The sequence below is a fragment of the Syngnathoides biaculeatus genome, chromosome 6 (assembly GCF_019802595.1).
Source record: "Syngnathoides biaculeatus isolate LvHL_M chromosome 6, ASM1980259v1, whole genome shotgun sequence".
NCBI lineage: Eukaryota > Metazoa > Chordata > Actinopteri > Syngnathiformes > Syngnathidae > Syngnathoides > Syngnathoides biaculeatus.
In genome coordinates, this window is record NC_084645.1 from 11710257 (window position 1) to 11731548 (window position 21292).

At 40.3% G+C, this 21292-nt stretch overlaps 1 protein-coding gene across 2 annotated transcripts; it reads left to right on the forward strand.

Moving 5' to 3' along the window:
* Window positions 1-779: 779 nt before the first annotated feature.
* nudt4a (nudix (nucleoside diphosphate linked moiety X)-type motif 4a) lies at window positions 780-20805 on the forward strand. 2 transcript variants are annotated; one of them, XM_061823026.1, is made up of 5 exons: window positions 781-1156; window positions 11031-11141; window positions 18765-18809; window positions 19039-19126; window positions 19670-20805. In XM_061823026.1, the coding sequence occupies exons 1-5, from the start codon at window positions 1058-1060 to the stop codon at window positions 19894-19896; spliced, it is 570 nt and encodes a 189-aa protein (XP_061679010.1). In that variant the 5' UTR covers window positions 781-1057; the 3' UTR covers window positions 19897-20805. The 2 variants fall into 2 exon arrangements, with proteins under 2 accessions (XP_061679011.1, XP_061679010.1); XM_061823027.1 differs by lacking the exon at window positions 18765-18809 and having other exon boundaries at window positions 780-1156.
* The last annotated feature ends 487 nt before the right edge of the window (window positions 20806-21292 follow it).

Here is a 21292-nt window from a genome sequence, read left to right on the forward strand (position 1 = left end):
AATATAAAAAGCTAAACTATGATATATATATACTGTATAAGTATTAATTCCATCCATTTTCTGAGCTGCTTATCCTCACGAGGGTCGTGGGAGTGCTGGAGCCTATCCCAGCTATCATCAAAGTTCCTCTTGTCCATTTCCTCTCCTTGTGTTCTGCTTTTTTTTGACAATCAGGCTCTGTTTTTGTAGTTCATCCATCCATCCAGCCATTTTCTTAGCCGCTTATCCTCACAAGGGTCTAGGGAGTGCTAGAGTCAACCGCAGTTGTCATTGGGGAGGACACCCTGAACTGGTTGCCAGCCAATCGCAGGGCACATAGAGACAGACAGTCACACTCACAATCACACCTAGGGTTCAATTCAGAATGTCCAATTAATGTTCCACGATATTGGGATGTGGGAGGAAACTGGAATGCCCAGAGAAAACCCACACAGGCACGGAGAGAATATGCAAACTCCACAATATTAATAATAATGATATGAATATCACAGTAACAATGTTGCATATATATGTATGAAAATATTTCAAAATACGGATGTGTTGATGCTGTTTTTTCCAAATATATGCAGAATAAAGATTTCAATTAATCTGGTTCGAAGTTAACATATATTATGACTATTTGTTTCCAAGGTATAAAGAAAATGTTATTTACTTTGTGTAATTTGTCCACGTGGGATTTATGAAGTAAACGGTCATTGCATTTTCAGCAACAGGATCTGCCACAGCCAAAATGGCCGACTTTTTGACGTACTGCATAATCGTAACGAAAGGGGTTTTTTTTGGTCTATGCTCTTACCTCGAGCGTAAGGGTAAAAAAAAAGTTTGCAAACTTCAGGAGTGAATTTTGGGGTTAGCGTGACACCTGAACCACACTTCATGTCCAGACGCGGCTGTAAGCGGATGAGGAAAAGACGCGAGATGAATGAAACAAATCCACACTTTGGAATTGCGACGATGCTACTTTCTTCTCGCTTCTCGGACGACTGAAGCGCACCGCGTGTACTACCGACCTATGACATATATTTTGCTGCGTTTTGCCAAATTTAGGAGATTTTAGATGATGAAGTTTAAACCCAACCAGACCAGGACGTATGACTGCGAAGGATTCAAAAGACGAGCGGCGTGCTTGTGTTTCAGAAACGACTCCGAAGACGAGGTGAGACTTGTCGTGAGTCGACTGCGTTTCTTTTTCTTTTATCTTGTTTATTTATTTGCCCCCCCCACCCCAGTCAAGTAGCATATGGTTTGAAATGTACTTGTGGTCCTTTTAGTGGAATGAGTGTTGTCAAAGGAAATCCTAAGACCCTGCATAATTCTTGACACGGTTACTTCATTTCCCACTCAAATTTTCCAAATTAAGACTGAGCATGATTTTTGCGTTTTCATATAAATTTGAGATTTATTATATCACAGGATCTTAAGCAGATATACTTAATGGATTGACCAGTAAGTGTTCTTCTCATAGCAGCCCTGAGAGAGAAATAGTGGGTTATTTTGTTTCCAACTGGCCTTGTCAACCATACCGACCAACCGGTAGGCTTTTAAGTGTCCAGCAAAAGTCATTCCACACAAGATGTTAATAAATAATTACTGACTTTAATGTTCATTTAATCACTGAAAATTCTGCGGAGTGGATGTGTCCTATCTGACATCTGAGCAGCTCTTGAGACGTGGGAGTGGTGGTGGGTGTGTGGGGTAGTGTTGAATGTTACACAGTCTGCTAAACACCAAGTGACCTATGAGCTGCAATTTTTAGAAACAAGGCGCAGGCTCTTACTATCGCCCCCTTTGCAGATCTGCTTTCATGGGTCCCGATGCTGTCAATCGCTCCACAATTTTCCTCATTGAATTGTACTCTTCTTCACCATGTCTTGTGTTGTCATTTGATTAAATCACTTTGATTATTGCTGATTGTAGTGCAGGAAGAAGTCATACGCTATACTGTACAACAATGTGTTCTTGTGACTTCTTTGATTGCACGCAACACACTATTTGTGGTGAAGACCTGTCTGCATACCAGGTTGATAGCCATTCCCAAGCATATCTGTCATGGTTTAGGGCAGCGGACAAATGATCAAAAAGTGTCGTAGGTCACTTGAATTTAGTGGACTTCCACTAAAATCACGTTTTCTCATTGTTTCGTACAAGGTAGTCCTTGTTCTTTTCAAATGACATGGGGGCACCCTGTTTAACAACTTCCATCCATCCATCCATTTACTTCTACTACTACGGAGTCGAGGTGGTGTTGCGGTGGCAGGACCTTTAGCAATGAAGTTCACACTTCCCTCTCCCCAGCCGCTTCCTCCAGCTCTTCCGAGGAGATCCCAAGGCCTTTCTGGGCAAGTTGAAGGATGTCGTCTCTCCAGCGTATCCTGGGTCGTGCCCGCAACACCTCACCGGGGGGGGGGAATCATCATCCCAAATGGATGTCCCTGCCACCTCATCTGGCTCCTCTCAATGCGGAAGAACAGCAGCTCTACTCTGAGCTCCTTCCAGATGACCGAGCTTCTCACCATCTCTAAGGGAGAGCCCTGACACCCTGTGTAGGAAGCTCATTTCAGATGCATGTATCCGGGATCTTGTCCTTTCTGTCACGACCTACAGCTTGTGACCATCAGTGAGGGTAGGAACGTAGAGCGACTGGTATATAATTGCTTTGCCTTTTGGCTTATCTCTTTCTTCACCACAACGGACCAATACAAAGTCTGCATCACTGCAGACACTGCACCAATCCCCCTGTCGATCTTTCATTCCATTTTTCCATAGCTCACAGAATCCTTCTTCTGCTTGACAGCATCTCTCACCGGAAAGTCCATGTGTTTCAAGAATCATACGTTATTTATATTTTAAGAAAATACTTTAGCTTCAATGGCTTATCATAAGGGCCTGCAACAGCTGATTCCTTTTTTTATTTCCAGCCCAGGCAGCCAGTGACTCTTACGGAATGTGAAAACTGTGATCAATTGTCACCAAAATTTATGTGCACATCTCTACTTATACCCACCTCAATCTCTGCAACTCTCAGAACGATCGGCTAGCTATTTATTTTTCTTGGGGGTTGTAAATTGTGTTTCTTCTTCTCTACTGAACGTCCGTCAACTAAAAAATATCAGGACATTGACCTTTTGGCCGGGAGATCCTCGTCAGATGCTGTGAGAGCCACCCAGGCTGATCTGTCTGCCTGTGTGACACAATACCATCCATCCCGCACACTAGAGTAATGCCTCTGTCATCCATAGGAACGCTTTTCAAACGTCTTACAGGCATTTGTAATACAACCAATAAAACATTGAGCTGAAGAAATGCTCCAGTTTCCTCCCACATACCCAAAACATGCATAAAATGGAGACTCTAAATTGCCCCTTGGTGTGATTGTGAGTGCGACTGTTGTCTGTCTCTGTGTGCCTTGCGATTGGTTGGAAACCAGTTCAGGGTGTACCTCGCCTCCTGCCCGATGACAGCTGGGATTGGTTCTAGCACTCCTGCGACGCTTGTGAGGATTAAACGACTCAGAAAATGAGTGGATGGATATTTTAGTGGGATTTTTCTTCTCCATACATCATTTGTAAGTCCACAACTATGGAATAAGTGCCAATATTCACAAAATATGCTGAGACTGGATAGAATTAATGGCACCCACAAGACAGAGTATGGATTTCACATGACCCATGCGTGTGGCACGCTACTGCATGACCTCAGATTCAGCTTTAAGACATACTGTTTTTGCCACCAGACTCCTCCTCTGCTCTGCTAAAGTTTCTAGAAAGATACAGTATTAACTACCAGTGCAGGAAAGACAGTGTTTATCGAGTAGAGGAGATTGGCTCTAAATATACCAATATACTTTCCCAGAAGGAAAGAAGTTTCCATTCTCACCCATGAACTGTCCTGAAGTGCCTCTATTTGAGTGTTTTTACACACACCTAGTGTGACCTAATTGCACAAGACACTAACAAGGACCATGTGCTGTTTTCATTATTGACAAGCTATCTGCTGGGGTCGTTAACCTCCTCTGGTTAGCGCTCTTGTTTTCACACAGAGACAACTGCTGATCTAGGGCTTTTAGAAAAGCCTGTTGACTGAGTCTGTACTGTGCACGCGTGGAGACATACAACTGTCTGCATTCTGAGCAAGTGTTTGAATGCCATGTGCATAGGTCTGTAAAACTATTGTCAGACAATATGTTTACATGCTTTTGGAAGACGTTTCTTTCATGATTAGTCTGACTGAAACTGTATTTGAAGATAAATATCTATGATGGTGTTCCATGCAATAAATCGATTCGATGTCTTGTATGATGAAAACAAATCTTATGAGATCGTAATACACTTTCCTTAGATGATTATCAATGTTAATATAGTAGTCTTCAAATATCACCTGACCCAACCATTCCAAGTATAGACACATGCTGTTGAATGTAAAGCATCTATTGTTGGATGTGTTAGAGCAGGAGTCGAGACCCTATGGCTTGTTTGATTGTTGTATATGGCTCGCAGGGCCCTTATAACTACATACTGTACATGTCATTTCTGTCGCGTAGCCAACGTAAATGAGGCAGAGACAGTTTGTCCTAGTGGGTTTGCCGTAGTTTGCTGTGGCAGGCTCAAACATAAAGCGCCACTTCATTAAAGTCCGTGTTTGGACCTAACAAAGTGAAATCAGATAGCTTTGCTGATGCTTTAGCAATTGTGAGAAACAGAAAGCCATTCACTTTCGGGGAGTATGCCAAAGCATTCGTTCTTGATGTTGCCAATACATTTTTTGACAACTTTTCGCATAAAGACAAGATAATCAAACGAAAAAAAAAAGACATGGCTTTTTCGGCAAGAACTGTACACCATCGTACCATCATGATGGCAAATCAAATTGAATTACATTCATGCTTAACGGATGGAAGTCTAAACGACGGCATGACGATTACTCTAACGAAGTATGAAACAGACTATGAACCCATCAGCAAAACCATGCAGCACCAGAAGTTGCACTAATGGTAAGAAGTACTTTTGTCATCACTGGTTAGTAACATCATAAAAGTGTTATTTAAAAGAATTCAGAGACTTACTGTAAAAGTGTTGGTCCTACATAAATGGCAAATACACTTGTACAGTGAATATTCAGTTCTCGAACGTCCCCGTTCTTGAACAAATCGGATTTTGAACGAAAATTTAGAGATTTTTTTTTTTTTTTAATTTTTTTTTTGCTTCTGATTTCAAATGAAAATACAGTACTCGAACGCCCCCGGAAAAAGCCGAAAATAACATAACGCGCGTGGCTCAACCAGCTGACCCACAATGCGCTTTGTTATTGTGAATTGCAACGCCCCCGAAAAAACCTGGAAATAACATAATGCACGCGGGCCGACCAGCTGACCCACGACGTGTGTTGTTACTGTGTATCATGCAGCCTTAATTAATGTCAAAGTCGGTCTCAAGATATTGTTCGAAATGTCACTTTGATTCGGCAAGTTCCGGTACTCTCCGGAATGTGACGTCACGTCACGACAACATTTAGCCAGAGAGTGAAAAAGCTAGCAACGATAATGAGGACTTGTGTTACATATGGCTGTACTATGTCAAATGCTGACAGAGTCATCTTACATGAATGGCCAAAACATGAACGGATAGGCTGGTTATGGACCAGGTTCGTAAAGTGTGTGCATTGGACTTACAAATCAAAGTGGACAGTAATATGTTCCAAGCATTTCATGGAGGACTGCTTTGAAAACCCGGTACAGCGTTCACTTGGCTCGGGTAGCAAGTGCCTACCTTGTTTTAAACAATCCAACTGCAAGTAGAATACCAATACAGATATATATATATATATTATATATATATATATATATATATATATATATATATATATAATATATATATATATATATATATGTCAGCTAATATCCGTATCTATGTGATATTTAGTAAGTGACAAAATTTGGACACTGTATAAAGTTAGTGTGCTGTTGACGCTGAGGTCTTCCTGAAATTCGACTACGGCGGTGTGTGTTCTCAAGTGTTAGGTGCATTATTTAAAATACAGGCTGAATCTTTAAACGCAGAACATTACCGAAGGTTTAGATTTTTGTTTTACACCGACTCTGTCGATAGTACAACAACAACAAACGACTCATTGTTGTGTGCAAGCAGCATGAGATGTTTAAACGTGTTTAAATTAGATTATTTCGTCAATAAGGTGTACGTAGATTTCTTGGGCACCTACCAGTCTGTGTTTTGGGTGCGAAGTTCCATGTCAACTTCGTCTGGTTTCGCCGAATGCTGTCCTTGTGTTACGTTTGTCAACTCTGGTTCAAACATATTTGGTTGTATTAGACCTGCATGGGATGTTTTTCAAACATGTGAAGAATAAGAAAATTCCTCCCCTTCAGTTCCTATCTCTTCCACAAAGCATTCTGTAGATTACTGGTTGTTTGTCACTCTGTTGAGTAGGGGCATTCACCTCTCGTAGATGTTATGGGTTGGGTCCCTTATCTATCTTATCTACCTGCGGCAGTCTGTGTAGCCGCTCACTGTGTTCCATGTCCTCTGAGTTGAATAAACACTCATTGCCTCGGAAACCCTTGTGATCTCTTATGCGTGCACAAGAAGCTAGTAGCATTTACACGTTCTATAAAATCTTCTTCATCACTGCTGTCCATCTCCTTGAGATCCCACTCGCAGCGCATATGATTGTCTGTGTAGGAAGCCATAGTCTTTACTGGGGTTGTCTAGGCGTGACGTCACACGGAAGCAGCTTCAACAGAGCCTCGGTTTGAAACGGACATTGGAGTAATTCGGATTACAAAGGAAATGTGCACTTTGGCGCTAATTTATTTCATTTCTGTTGTGTTGAGAATTTTTTTTTTTTTTAATGAAATTTTGGCTACATTTGCATGATAGACAAAAAATACATTTCCTCTGGATTAGACCTTTAATAATGCTCTGTTCCATGAGCATTTCTGCTTTTTTATTTTGTTTCAAAGATTTTATTAACTTGAGTTACGAGTTAATGTTTTTGTAAAACCTTGGCGTTGGTCAATTTGTCCTTCCAGGAGATTCTCAGGATGCAGTGGAGGCTGCGCTTGTGAAACGTGCAGTTTCCTGTCTTGCCTGCCGTACGATGTCCATGTCTCGCTGTACTGCAATTTTTCTTTGCTTTTTACCCCTTCATTATTGCTTGTTTAAAGTTATTCTGCACTTTTTTTTTTAAAATAAAAAAGAAATTTTAGAAGGCCAGGGGCCGAGTTGCTACAGATATGGCAATGCACTCCCAGCCTGGCCTACTCTACTACTAAAGCATACATTTAAGCAAAAAAATAAATATTTCTTCAATTATTTCACGATATAAAGTATTTCAATTATAAATGTATTTTGATTATGCAGTTCATTTATTATTATTATTTTAAAAGAAGAGCTGCCTAAGAATGTCTTGGACGTGAAAAGAGTATCTGATCGAGTGATGAGACTAAAATTTGAAATTGAGGGTGTTATGTATAATGTGGTAAGCGGCTATGCCCCACAGGTAGGATGTGACCTAGAGTTGAAAGAGAAATTCTGGAAGGAACAAGATGAAGTTCTGAGCATCCCAGACAGAGAGAGAATTGTGATTGGTGCAGATTGTAATGGACATATTGGTAAAGGAAACAGGGGCGATGAAGAAGTGATGGGTAAGTACGGCATCCAAGAAAGGAACTTTGAGGGACAGATGGTGGTGGATGGAGATGGCTATAGAAAACACTTATTTCCAGAAGAGGGAGGAACATATAGTGACCTACAAGAGCAGAGGTAGAAGTACACAGGTGGATTATATTTTGTGCAGACGATGTAATGTGAAGGAGGTTACTGACTGTAAAGTAGTGGTTTGGGAGAGTGTAGCTCGACAGCATAGGATGGTGGTGTGTAGGATGACTCTGGTGGTGGCTAGGAAGATGAAGAAGACAAAGGTTGAACAGAGAACCATGTGGTGGAAGTTGAGAAAGGAAGAATGTTGTGCGGCCTTCCGGAAAGAGGTGAGAAATGCTCTTGCAGAAGCAGCAGAAGCTCCTGGAAGACTGGACTACGACAGCCAAGGTGATCAGAGAGACAGGCAGGAGAGTAATTGGTGTGTCTTCTGGTAGGAAAGGGGAGAAGGAAACTTGGTGGTGGAACCCCAAAATACAGGAAGTCATACAAGGAAAGAGATCAGCGAAGAAGTGGGACACTGAGGAGACGCGAAAGGAGTACATTGAGATGCGATGTAGGGCAAAGGTAGAGGTGGCAAAGGCTAAACAAGAGGCATTTGATGACATGTACACCAGGTTGGACACGAAAGAAACAAAAGGATCTCTACAGGTTGGCCAGACAGAGGGACAGAGATGAGAAGGATGTGCAGCAGGTAAGGGTGATTAAGGATAGAGATGGAAATGTGTTGACTGGTGTGTGCTAAATAGATGGAGATAATACTTCGAGAAGTTGATGAAGGAAGAAAATGAGAGAGAGAAGGAAGAGTAGAAGAGGCAAGTGTGAAGGACCAAGAAGTGGCAATGATTAGTAAGGGGGAAGTTAGAAAGGCACTACAAAGGATGAAAAATGGAAAGGTGGTTGGTCCTGATGACATACCAGTGGAGGTATGGAAGCAATTTGGAGAGATGGCTGTGGACTTTTTGACCAACTTATTCAACAGAATACGAGCGGGCGAAAAGATGCCTGAACAATGGAGGAAAAGTGTTCTAGTTCCCATTTTTAAGAACAAAGGCGATGTTCAGAGCTGTGGGAATTATAGAGGAATGAAGTTGATGATCCACATAATGAAGTTATGGGAAAGAGTAGAGGAGGCTAGACTCAGGACAGAAGTATCTGCGAGCAACAGTATGGATTCATGCCGAGAAAGAGTACCACAGATGCATTATTTGCCTTGAGGATGCTAGTGGAAAAGTACAGAGAAGGTCAGAAGGCGCTACATTGTGTCTTTGTGGATCTGGAGAAAGCCTATGACAGAGTACCAAGAGAGGAACTGTGGTAATGCATGCGTAAGTCTGGTGTTGCGGAGAAATATGTTGGAATAGTAAAGGAAATGTATGAGGGCAGCAGAACAATGGTGAGGTGTGCCGTTGGTGTGTCAGAAGAATTTAAGTTGGAGGTGCGACTGCATCAGGGATCAGTTCTGAGCCCCTTCCTGTTTGCAGTAGTAGTGGATAGGCTGACAGACGAGGTTAGACTGGAATCCCCTTGGACCATGATATTGTGATATGCAGTGAAAGCCGGGAGCAGGCAGAGGAACAATTACAAAGATGGAGACATGCACTGGAAAGGAGAGGAATGAAGATTAGCCAAAGTAAAACAGATTTGCGTGAATGAGAGATGTGGAGGGGGAAGAGTGAGGCTACAGGGAGAAGAGGTCGCACGGGTGGACAACTTCAAATATTTAGGGTCAACAATCCAGAGCAATAGTGAGTGTGGTAAAGAAGTGAAGAAACTGGTCCAAGCAGGTTGGAACAGCTGGCGGAAGGTGTCTGGTGTGTTATGTGACAGAAGAGTCTCTGCTTGAATGAAGGGCAAAGTTTACAAAACAGTGATGAGGCCGGCCATGATGTACGGATTAGAGACGGTGGCACTGAAGAAACAACAGGAAGCAGAACTGGAGGTAGCAGAAATGAAGATGTTAAGGGTCTCGCTCAGAGTGAGCAGGTTGGATAGGATTAGAAATTAGCGCATTAGAGGGACAGCAAAAGTTAGATGTTTTGGAGACAAGGTTCAAGAGAGCAGACTTTGATGGTTTGGACATGTTCAGAGGCAAGAGAGTGAGTATATTGGTAGAATGGTGCTGAGGATGAAGCTGTCAGGGAAAAGAGCGAGAGGAAGACAAAAGAGAAGGTTGATGGATGTTGTGAGGGAAGACATGATGGCAGTTGGGGTTAGAGAGGAAGATGCAGGAGATAGGCTCCGATGGAAAAAGATGACACGCTGTGGCGACCCCTAACGGGAAAAGCTGAAAGGAAAGGAAGAAGAAGAAGATTGTCAGGAAAAGATTTAAAAAATGCTTTAAAAAGCCCATTCTTTAGGCTTGTAACGCATTATTTCTTTTTGTATCAATTGTAATGGGAAATATTGATTTGGATTTCGAACAAATCGCTTCTTGAATCGGCTTCTGGAACAAATTGTGGTCGAGAACCAAGGTTGTACTGTAATTAAAATATTGTAGGGCTCTTTTGAAATTACATTTTAAAATATTTGGCATTTATGGCTCTCACAGCCCAAAAGCTTGTTAGAGCAAGGCACTTGTCACTTTTCCTTTCCTTTGCTTTTCAATTGTTTGGTTGGGTTTGCTGACTTCTTTTTTTTTTCTTATTGCTGTTTCCACCAAGCAGCCCCCCCGCCCCTTTCTATGATCAAAAGTTGTGAAATGAGTCCGTCATGATGTTTATCTATCATACTATTTACCCAACCGGCACTGCTGTTGGGAGGATTGCAACACATGTGGTGGGTGCGGTTATGTCATGTTTACCATTACTAATGACTGAATTATTGCACTTATTGTTTGTTGCTGCCAAATAGTCCCATCATGACGCCACAGGATAAGTCAGTGTGATCAGATTTTGACTAATGGATTGAATCTGTTATTGAAAATAGGTAATTCAAAACCAAAAACTGTTTTGGAAAGGGAATTGGAACATGTAATTAAATTTTCTTAGAATCTGGATTAATCCCAGAGTTTGTGGTTTTATTATTTTTTTTGTAGGATTGGGATTTGGATTTTAAAAGAAATTCTATTCTAAATCCACTAACTTCCAAGTTATTTTAAGATTTAATTTAAAGCACTCACACTGATAAAAGATTGAAAATGGGGTGCTGTATTTGTACTTTATATTTATGTACTTTGTATTTTCTGTGCTTTTTCTTTATTTCAAGTGAATACACATTGAGTCATGCTGGCTATTCGAGTATTGATTATTTTTTACTTTTTTTTTTTTTTAACATGTTCTATGTACTTAACACTTTGTATGAAATCAGCCAGTCCATTCTTCTGAAAAGAACTGAAAAGTCTTCTCTCACATATAGGTGCTACTGGTGAGCAGCAGCCGTCATCCAGACCAATGGATTGTGCCAGGGGGAGGCGTGGAGCCTGATGAGGAGCCCTGCGGGGCAGCTGTTAGAGAGATTTATGAGGAGGTGAGGTCATCATCTTCAGTAAGTACAATCTGCCGCTAGTAATATCATTGTGCTATAATTCTGATAACTGTAAAGAGAACTTTTTGCTTGAAAACAGCCATTTACTATACCACTTACTCTATCCTGTTTCGTCTCTCAGGTGAAATAGCCTATCCCACTTGAGGGAGAGTCCATCCCATATTGATTACCAAGAAATCATAGGGCACATATCTTTTTTTTTTTTTTTTTTTTTTTTTTTTTTTTACAAACCCAATTCCAATGAAGTTAGAAAATTGTCTTGAATATAAATAAAAACAGATCAGGGACTGAAGATCACGCTGAATGTGGGTTACTATAGCAGCAGTGTCATCTGTGGCTATGAAGACCTATGCGTGAGTGACAGTCTCTTTGCCATAGGGCTCATGTGAATGATGGTGCTGGTCTTCTTGAATTGCTGTGCTCCTTTCTACAGGCTCGCTTCTCCGCAGTCACCTCAATCAGCCTTTATTTGCCCATTTTGAAGTGCCAAGTCAGAGCCTCTCTCCACTTTGAGTGTCGCCTTCCAGGCTCTCACAGGTCTCTGGGTTCATGTTGATGGCCTACAGGTGCCTCTTGATAACGTCGCGGTAGTGCACAGATGACACCACCATCTTGATCTTGACCGACAGTGTGGGGTTTTCCCACAGATGTTACGTGAGGCGAGCAAATGTCATGGCTGCCTTCCCGATCCTCTTGTTGATTTCCACATCTAAGGAGAGGTTGTCTGTGATGGTTTAGCTGAGATAATGAACTCATGGACCACATCGAACTTGTACTCATCTATAACAACAGACGGTGGTATCTCGGGGCCTTGTCTTAGGACGTTTGGTCTTCTTTAGACTGATTGTTATTCCGAAGTTCTTGCAGGCCTGGGAGAAATGACCGATCAGGGACTGAAGATCACGCTGAATGTGGGTTACTATAGCAGCAGTGTCATCTGTGGCTATGAAGACCTATGCGTGAATGACAGTCTCTTTGCCATAGGGCTCACGTGAATGATGGTGCTGGTCTTCTTGAATTGCTGTGCTCCTTTCTACAGGCTCGCTTCTCCGCAGTCACCTCAATCAGCCTTTATTTGCCCATTTTGAAGTGCCAAGTCAGAGCCTCTCTCCACTTTGAGTGTCGCCTTCCAGGCTCTCACAGGTCTCTGGGTTCATGTTGATGGCCTACAGGTGCCTCTTGATAACGTCGCGGTAGTGCAGCTACGATTGTCCTGTAGCTCTCGCCCCAGCAACCAGCTCGCTTTTCTTTGGGGATGCGGCCATCTTGCATTTGGTGGACGTGGCCTAGCCATCTGAGTCGGTGCTGTCAAAGCAGATTGTACATGCTGGGTAGACCGCTGTGAGACAGGACCGTGGCACTGGTCACTTTGTCCTTCCAGGAGATTCCCAGGATGCAGCAGAGGCTGCGCGTGTGAAACGTGCAGTTTTCTCTCTCACCTGGCGTACATTGTCCATGTCTCGCTGCCACAGAGCAGCATGCTGATGACGCAAGCATGGTACACCACCATCTTGATCTTGACCGACAGTGTGGGGTTTTCCCACAGATGTTACGTGAGGCGAGCAAATGTCATGGCTGCCTTCCCGATCTTCTTGTTGATTTCCACATCTAAGGAGAGGTTGTCTGTGATGGTTTAGCCGAGGTAATGAACTCATGGACACATCGAACTTGTACTCATCTATAACAACAGACGGTGGTATCTCGGGGCCTTGTCTTAGGACGTTTGGTCTTCTTTAGACTGATTGTTATTCCGAAGTTCTTGCAGGCCTGGGAGAAATGACCGATCAGGGACTGAAGATCACGCTGAATGTGGGTTACTATAGCAGCCTCATGAGCGAACAGCATGTCTTTGATGAGCACTTTGTGAACCTTGGTCTTGGCTGTGAGACAGGAAAGATTGAAAACCCTGCCATAAAACCAAGTATGCAGGTAGATGCCTTATGTTGAGGTGCAAGGCATGCTTCTGGGTCAATGCGTAGAAAATCCCGAAGAGGGTGGGAGCAAGGACGCAACCTTGCTTGACTTTGCTATGGATTCTAAAGGGCTCAGAAATGCTGCCGTTGAACTGTACAACGCCTTTCATGTCTGTGTGAAAGGACACAATCATGCTCTGAAGTCTTGGTGGGTTTGGTGGGCCTTCTCTGCTGATGAGGTCAAATGCCTGAGTAAGGTCTATGAAAGCGATATGCTGGTCCATCTGCTATTCTCTGCATTTTTCCTGGAGTTGATGGAGCGAGAAGACCATGTCTACCGTTGACCGTTCGGCTCAAAAACCACACTTCAACTCTGGGTAGACATGATCAGAGTCTCTGTAGCGGGCGAGGATAACCCGAGCAAAGACTTGGCCAAGAGTTCTGAGTAGGGAGATGTCTCTGTCGTTGTTACAGCCATTGCGCTCCCCTTTGTTTTTGTAGAGGGTAATGATATTGGGGTCCCTCGAAGAGCCAGAGGTTGCCGACGACTGGTACAGAGAATAGATTCAATGCTGTTTTTCAGTCAAAGTAACTTTTGGTTGCTAACAGAAGGATGCAATGACCATTAACTACTTAAATGACATTCTAAAATAGGAATCTACTCACTGTTTGACAACTGATACTGAAAGTATAAAGGCTAAATGATGCAAAGTTTCAGGAGCAAAGTAAGCCCAGATAAAATGCTGTGCCAACTTTGGACTGTGAAGAATAAAGTTCTGTTCGTATCAACACCTTCTGTAGAAATATTTCAAGACACTGATATTGGAAAATGTCAGTCAACAGCTTCAGGCAAAGGAGTTTGATTTTCTTGAAGCTCATGTTTTTTGTGGCCTACTTGTAATTGTTTGCACCAAAATAATGGGGACAAATTGGGAACTATTTATAACGTTTTAGGGCACAATTATACTTGTCCAACCCAAAGGACATCAAATTGAAGTGAATGTGACTCTAAACTAAAATGAGTTTGATATCACCAACAGACCCATACATCTTGCGTTGCTCAGTATTTTTTGATATAGTATGCTCGTATTTTGCTTGGCAATTTTACATTATATCAGTAAAGCCAGTAAGCTCAACAAAACTTCAATTTTCAAAAGTAATTTAAAATCCAATGTACTAGCTTGTTTGAACTCTTTTAACTTTAGTTATTGCTCAATTCATTTAGGATGCTAATTATACAGTGGTGCCTTGAGATGTGCATTTAATTTGTTCCATGACCATAACTTGGGACTCAAAACACTTTCAAATCATCTTTTTCCATTGAAATGAAAGAAAATGCTATTAAATTGTTCCAATGCTTCTCCAAAAACAAACAAACAAACAAAAGGATTGTAACGTGTATATTAGGAAAAGTCACACTCGATAATATTGGAGCATATGAAAACATACAAAAATTACATAATTTAATAGGATTAAAAAGAATCAAACTTTTTTTATTGGTCATACTGGATCAATTATATGACCATTGTGCTGCTCCTTCTGGTGTACCCACCTTTGCCACTAGGAGGCACTATAAGACAGACAAACGGATGGCCGCTTCATTCAAAAATAAATGGAAAAAAACAGCTGAACAACGAATCACTGCTCCTGTCTCCGTAAACGTGTTGTGAATGTAAACACTTGATTAATAACGATGAAATTGCTCTCATTGTTAGATTTAACTCTGTGCCAATGTACAATACTTCTTATTGTGAATTAAGTTGAGTTTACTGCTACGATACAGTGCTCATATCTCAACCTACGCTTGCAAGTTAAAGCAAAATAAATAAATAAGTAAATAAAACAAAACAAAAACAGCTGAACGACGGCTGAATCACTGCTCCTGTCTCAGTAAACTCTTAAGTCGAGTCAAGAGTAACACGACACCACTATTTTTAAACTTGTAAAAGTTTTCAGTGAATTATACTGTGGTTGTTTTTTTTTTTACATTGTCCTTGTTTTAAAAAATTGTTCAGCAATAGAATGTACTGTAGGTTGCATGAACTAGCAATAGCTGCGTCAAGCAATTTTTCAATCAAATCACACCGGTGTAATTTTGAGATCCTGGATTAAAATGTGATCATACTAATAGTAACCACTTGAAGAGTCAAACGTATATATTGACTATCACATCATTATCATATATCTATCATATCATTATCATTATTTCAAATGTGTATTACGTGTACATAAGACTAATAATAATTGGAATCCATGGCGTGTACTGTACATACAAAAGATCTTGAATATTAACATGAGCAACAAGGTCAATTCAGGTGAATGTTAAGACATGTCATTTCCAGTGTTGCTTTGTGGTTTCCTAAAAAAGTGGCTCATTTGGCTACATACTGATTGTTTGGTTTATGTTGTGAGGTTCGGGCTTGGATTGTAACGTGTTGACAACCTTGAAGCATGGCTGTAACATTCAGGATGCCTCTCTGGTTACTCCATCCTGTGCCCATGACCAGACATGTCTGAATATAGAGGAGCTTCAAACCAACAACTTAAAAAGCCTCCAACTCAAATCATATTTCAGTACACTGATATAGAGTTTTCCTTAACTTGGATACATACTGTATAATTGTTATGACTTATAATTCTAATGTAGTCATCCTTTCATTTCAAGCTGTTAGGTTATTGTGTTGTCCCTCATTGAAGAATGATTGGAGCAATTTTATTTTCCGTTTTGACTTAAGTTAGGATAGGATTGATGGAAATATACAAATCTGTTCTTTTACTTACTGACATAATGTCAAATGCCAAAAACTATTTCTCTTAAATAGTTGTATGTTATAACAGAATTTTAACTGACCTTTTTGAGCAGTTGTAGCTTTATTCATATGTTATGTAAAATGTGCTTTTCACACTTTCCTGTTTTGTGATTGTCAGTTAGATGGTAAACCTGAAGCGTTCTGTTTTTATGAGTATCATAAATATTTTTGTGGTGGTGGATTACACCAGATTTTGTTAATTTCCCAGACGTGTATTTAAAAATGGGTTGTCTGCACCACTGTTGGCGTGAAAACAGCCAATTTCATTCCCCACCAGTCAAAGTGGCTCCTCTCATTCCCATTAAATGTGGTGCAATGACTCTTGCAGGGAAACATTTCTGTGTGGTAAATGTATAAATTTAGCAATCTGTGCTTGACTGGTGTATTGTCACTGTGCGTGAGGCAATAGATAATGTGAGTGGGTACCCCTATAATAAGCTAATTATAATTGCTCACGACTTAAAATATGGCCGCGGACCTCATGCCCAACCCCCCCCTCCCCTGCAAAGAGCTGCATGCCAGCAATGGGATGATTATAAAAATGGAACAATCATAATAATTCATTCAATTAATTGATTAAGAGGATTTGATGCCCATTGTTCACATTTTTATGAATGGAAAACTGTATGTATGTGTCAGGTTCACCAATCAGACATTCATTAAACAGGACAAAAAAGGAAGCAAAGACACCAGTTTAAGTCTCGCAAGGAGAGAGGAGAGGAACTGTCTCGTACAATTCACCACTGCACTCTCTGATTATCCTCTCCTCAGCACCTCTATTTATTTAGTTTTAAGACGCCCCTTATTTACATGGATGTTACAAAAAGGAGACGACAAGCAAAACGGTTTGAAACAAGGTGTACATGTTTGTTCATGTGCGTGTGCATGTATGGAGGATTGCTGAATACATGTGTGGTCATCATTTCTTTAACAGGCAGCAGTTCTAACAGTTCTGATGATTAGATGTTTTTGTTCTTGCCATCTCCTGCTAGGAGGCTGCCACATTATCAAGGGCAGAGCAAAGCATTTCTTTATTGGAAGCAAATGTATGATAATTATGATCACAATTATTCCTATAGTATGGCATCCACAATACATTTCAGAGCTTGTTATTTGCAATTCCTTGTGAAAGTATTCGGCACCTTTAAACTTTTCAACCATTTGCCACATTTCAGGCTTCAAGTGTGACACAATCATGAAGTGGAATGAAATTTATCGGATATTTTAGCCTTTTTAACAAATAAATTGAAAAGTGGGGCGTGCAATATTAATCGGCCCATTTACTTTCAGTGCCACAAACTCACTCCAGACGTTCAGTGAGGATCTCTGAATGATCCACTGTTGACTGAAAAAAAAAAAAAAAAACCCTCCAAAACTGATAGAGCCATACGCCAAGCAACTTGCAGCTGTAATTGCAGGAAAAGTGGCGCTTCAAAGTATTAATGCAAGGGGGCATAATATTGCACGCCCCACTTTTCAGGTTTTTATTTGTTAAAAAAAGTTCAAAACATCCATTAAATTTCGTTCCACTTCACGATTGTGTCCCACTTGTTGTTGATTCTTGACAAAAAAAAAAAAAAAAAACATTTTATATCTTTGTTTGAAGCCTGAAATGTGGTGAAAGGTTGAAAAGTTCAAGGGGGCCAAATACTTTCAGAATGTTCTGTATATCTTTCTGTTCCCTGATCAAAATCACATGAGGTCAGAAGTCTCCCTTGCACCAAAAATTAGACATGATCTCAGCTGGCGTCATTTTAGACTGACCCTCTGCCACCAAATTGACATTGCGCTGGGCACACGTCAGAGGACAGACCTTCACTGTGCCAGAACGCCCAGCTTGTTCCTGACCAGTCTGCCAAATTGGCAAACATGTAATGAGGTTTCCACGAAAATTATGGTACAGACACTTTTTGCAGTGTTGTGCATATTTGCCATTTACTAAAATAGAGCGCTTAGTATGACTTACAGAAAGAGGACACAGTGATACCCTCTTCCCTCCAAACTGATGATGGCAACTTTTGAGGCCTGATTTAAAATGCTACTCAGGGGTTCAGCTTGCCAAACAATTTCTTGATCCCTTGGAGTGCGTGATATGCACCACCAAACAAAAACAGGAAAGATTATGACAAAACGCTATCTCATTAAGCTTTCTTGAGCATCATCCACACATTACAAAATATTCAGTTTATGTGCTTCAATACCATCAGTCCAAAACTATCTCAACTGAATTTTTCACACAATGTAAACCACCATGCTGACTTGTTGTGAAACTGTACATAATCAATGGTCTTGTTGTTCATCCTTCTTGTTCATCTCTGTTGTGTCATTTGAAGATGGCATGGTATCATTATATCATGACACTGGGGAAACTAGGAGAATCCAATGTATTTTTTTGGTATGTGTCCCCCAAAAGTTTTTTTTTTTTTTTAATGCCAGTCTCAGTTTAGATCACTTTCATCATCATAAATATTCCTCATAATTGTCCTCATTTGGTTATAAACCAGTAATAGACCACTAGTTGTACCATAATATAGTACCATTAAAAAAAAAAAAGCTAGAAAATAGACATTAATAGATATTGTAATTGTTTACACCCATGGGGTTCTTGTACACCTTGTTTTTTAGCGATACTGAAATATTAGGACCGTGAGCGTTGCAATGTGCCCTATGATTAACTTAACAACCAGTACAGTATGAGAATTATCAGGCCTCTTTTCTGAAGCTGGCTAGAATAGGCTCCAGTTACTGTACCCTTGACTCTAATGTGGTCCAGCAGTAAAGAAAATGATAGCTCATCCAATATCCAATCGGTAGTCTTTTAAATTCCAATGCATTTATTGGTGATTTGTATGTCAAATGTGTTTTGGTTCTTGTAAGTACAGGCTGGAGTTAAGGGGAAGCTTGGAAGACTTCTGGGAATTTTTGAGGTAAACCCTTAAAACTGTCATGGAAAATGCTGAATCAACACAAACAAAAAGGATATTAGTTAATACACAAAATGGCTCTACATCCGCTTAACTGGTTACCTTGCTTACATTCTTTGTCTTTAGTGTCTTTTGTTTCTGGATTGTTGTGTTCCTCTTGTGTCTATCAAAGAAACAGAACAGTAAACATGTTTGTATACCACATTAATATAATGTTTTTAAAACTTTACAGCACAACCAAGACAGAAAGCATAGGACATATGTCTATATCCTCATTGTCACAGAGATACTGGAGGACTGGGAGGATTCTGTCAATATAGGTATGCATACTATTTCCTGTTGTTGCATATAAATATGATTTTTGGACAACAGTCTGTGTTTAGTTATATTTTGGTGTGACACCTTTTGCTTGTTGCTCGACAATTTGGTTGCTTATGGACTATTGTTTGAGTTGAAAATAAAGATAATAATATAATATGTAGGAGATCTTGATAAGCTTAAAGATGAGTTGAGAAGAAGCAAGACTATTAGAGCCATATACCAAAACCTGTATACACAGTCATGGTTCAAAGAATACTTCTCTGAGCTGTTTTTTTTTTTTTTTAATACGTTTAACTACACCATACTGTCTATTCAGATTGGACTTATGCTCCATAAATTCTCTTCTCACATGCCAGGAATTTGGATGAATGAGCAGTCTCAATGAAAGGGTGTGAGACTGAACTACAACTCGTGCTGCTTGCCATGCATTGTAAACACAGAACAACAAAATCAAAACTTGACAGTTTAGCCACCTTCACTGATCGGTCAGTTTAGAGCAGCACGCTTACAATGTACCTTCTATTCTCTGATCTTGTATGCAGGAAGAAAACGTAAATGGTTCAAGGTTGACGAAGCCATTCGGGTGCTGCAGAGCCACAGGCCTGTTCATGCTGAATACCTGCACCGATTCAAGAACACCCGGAGCTCCACCCGCAGAGTGGCGTGTCACCCAAGTAATGGCAACCGACTGGGCTCACAAGTGATGGACAACAAGACTCCTCTTTGTGTTGTTAATGCCACACAAACCTCGGATCTTGTCAACCGATGAGAGATTCTTGTAGGACTCCAAGATGGATTTATCTGAAACACAGTTACCTACTTTACTTGCACAGTTGTAAACTATGAACTACGGACTCCCATGATATTGATTTAAAAATCATTTTCAAGTGGGCTTTGAGAGTGCCAAAATGTTTTCCAATAATAGTTGTAGTTGAATGTGTATTTTATAGTAATTATCACCAAGTAAGTGGCTGAGCAAATGTGTGTACCTTTACTGCTGCTTTCTTATTTTTAGAGTTTTGTCTGCCCCTTACAGGACATTTCTATTACTGATTATTAGTCACAGTATGTGATTGTTGTTACAGCCAGCGTTTGCTTGATCTCCTGGCGGCCAGTACCTGAGAAGTGCTGCATCTCAAAGCGCCTTGGTTAAAAATCATTAAGGAGTTTATCTTGTGCTTAAAAGAATAATATACAATGTGAAGTGCTATGACTGTAAAGGTGCAGAGTAAATCAATACTACCTCATGTAAGAGCGAGCTAAAGGCAAAGTCTGTGTAGACATAATTGCTTCACATGTAAACAGCACTCAATTAAATTGTCAGTATTTACACTAGAATCACATCTGAATTATCACTTGAATATTTGTGGAATCAATTCTATTTAATATTCTGTGAAATAATTAAGTTATTGTGCAGTAAAGGTGATTACAAAATCATTTTGAACAATTTATCAATATCACACAAGAGGAAACGATGTACTCTCCAACCTTTGGCAAAATTAACGTTACTGTATGCTGTAGGTACTTATTAATGGGCAGGGCTACTAGTTTGATGAACACGCCAGAGGCTGCTTCAGATTCAACTGCATACCAATATTCATCCTGAGGCTTAAAATGAACAATTTTAATTTTTTAAATGTACTATGTATTTTTTCATCCATAAATTGATTATGATTCAGTTTCTGGTTTGATGTGTAATATGTCACACAATATAAGCAACAATGTTGATCATTGTTATCCAAAGTAAAAGCAGATGTTTCCAAATGTTTAACCAAACACAAAGCACTGTGTTACAATTGAGTTTCTAAGTTGCCCGTTTTTTTTTTCGTCCAACTGATTTAGGACAATTTTTCATTACTGAATCTGAAAATGTCATCTGTTCCTTTTGTTCAGGTCAATGTTTTATGCAAGTTGTTAACATTTTAGTTCTGAAAGGTTACAAACTTTGCTTACTGTAAGTTAAGTAGGAGACACTGATACAAGTACCTGTAAATGATGTCATTATTTAAAAAAAAAAAAAAAAAACAGGTAATCGATCTCTGTTTATTCGAACGTCTAAAGAGAAAGTACCTGTACATGTAAACAAAAATATGTGCTCATAGTGGGAGGCACGGTGGCTCAGCTAGTACACAGTTCTAAGGGCCCGGGTTCGATCCTGGCCCTGC

Bases quoted from the DNA above. Each gene is read 5' to 3' on its own strand.
- nudt4a (XM_061823026.1), top strand. From the start codon at position 1,058: ATGATGAAGTTTAAACCCAACCAGACCAGGACGTATGACTGCGAAGGA. The intron at 1,157-11,030 runs GTGAGACTTGTC...TCTCACATATAG, and splicing joins GAAACGACTCCGAAGACGAG to GTGCTACTGGTGAGCAGCAG. The intron at 11,142-18,764 runs GTGAGGTCATCA...TTGTAAGTACAG, and splicing joins TTAGAGAGATTTATGAGGAG to GCTGGAGTTAAGGGGAAGCT.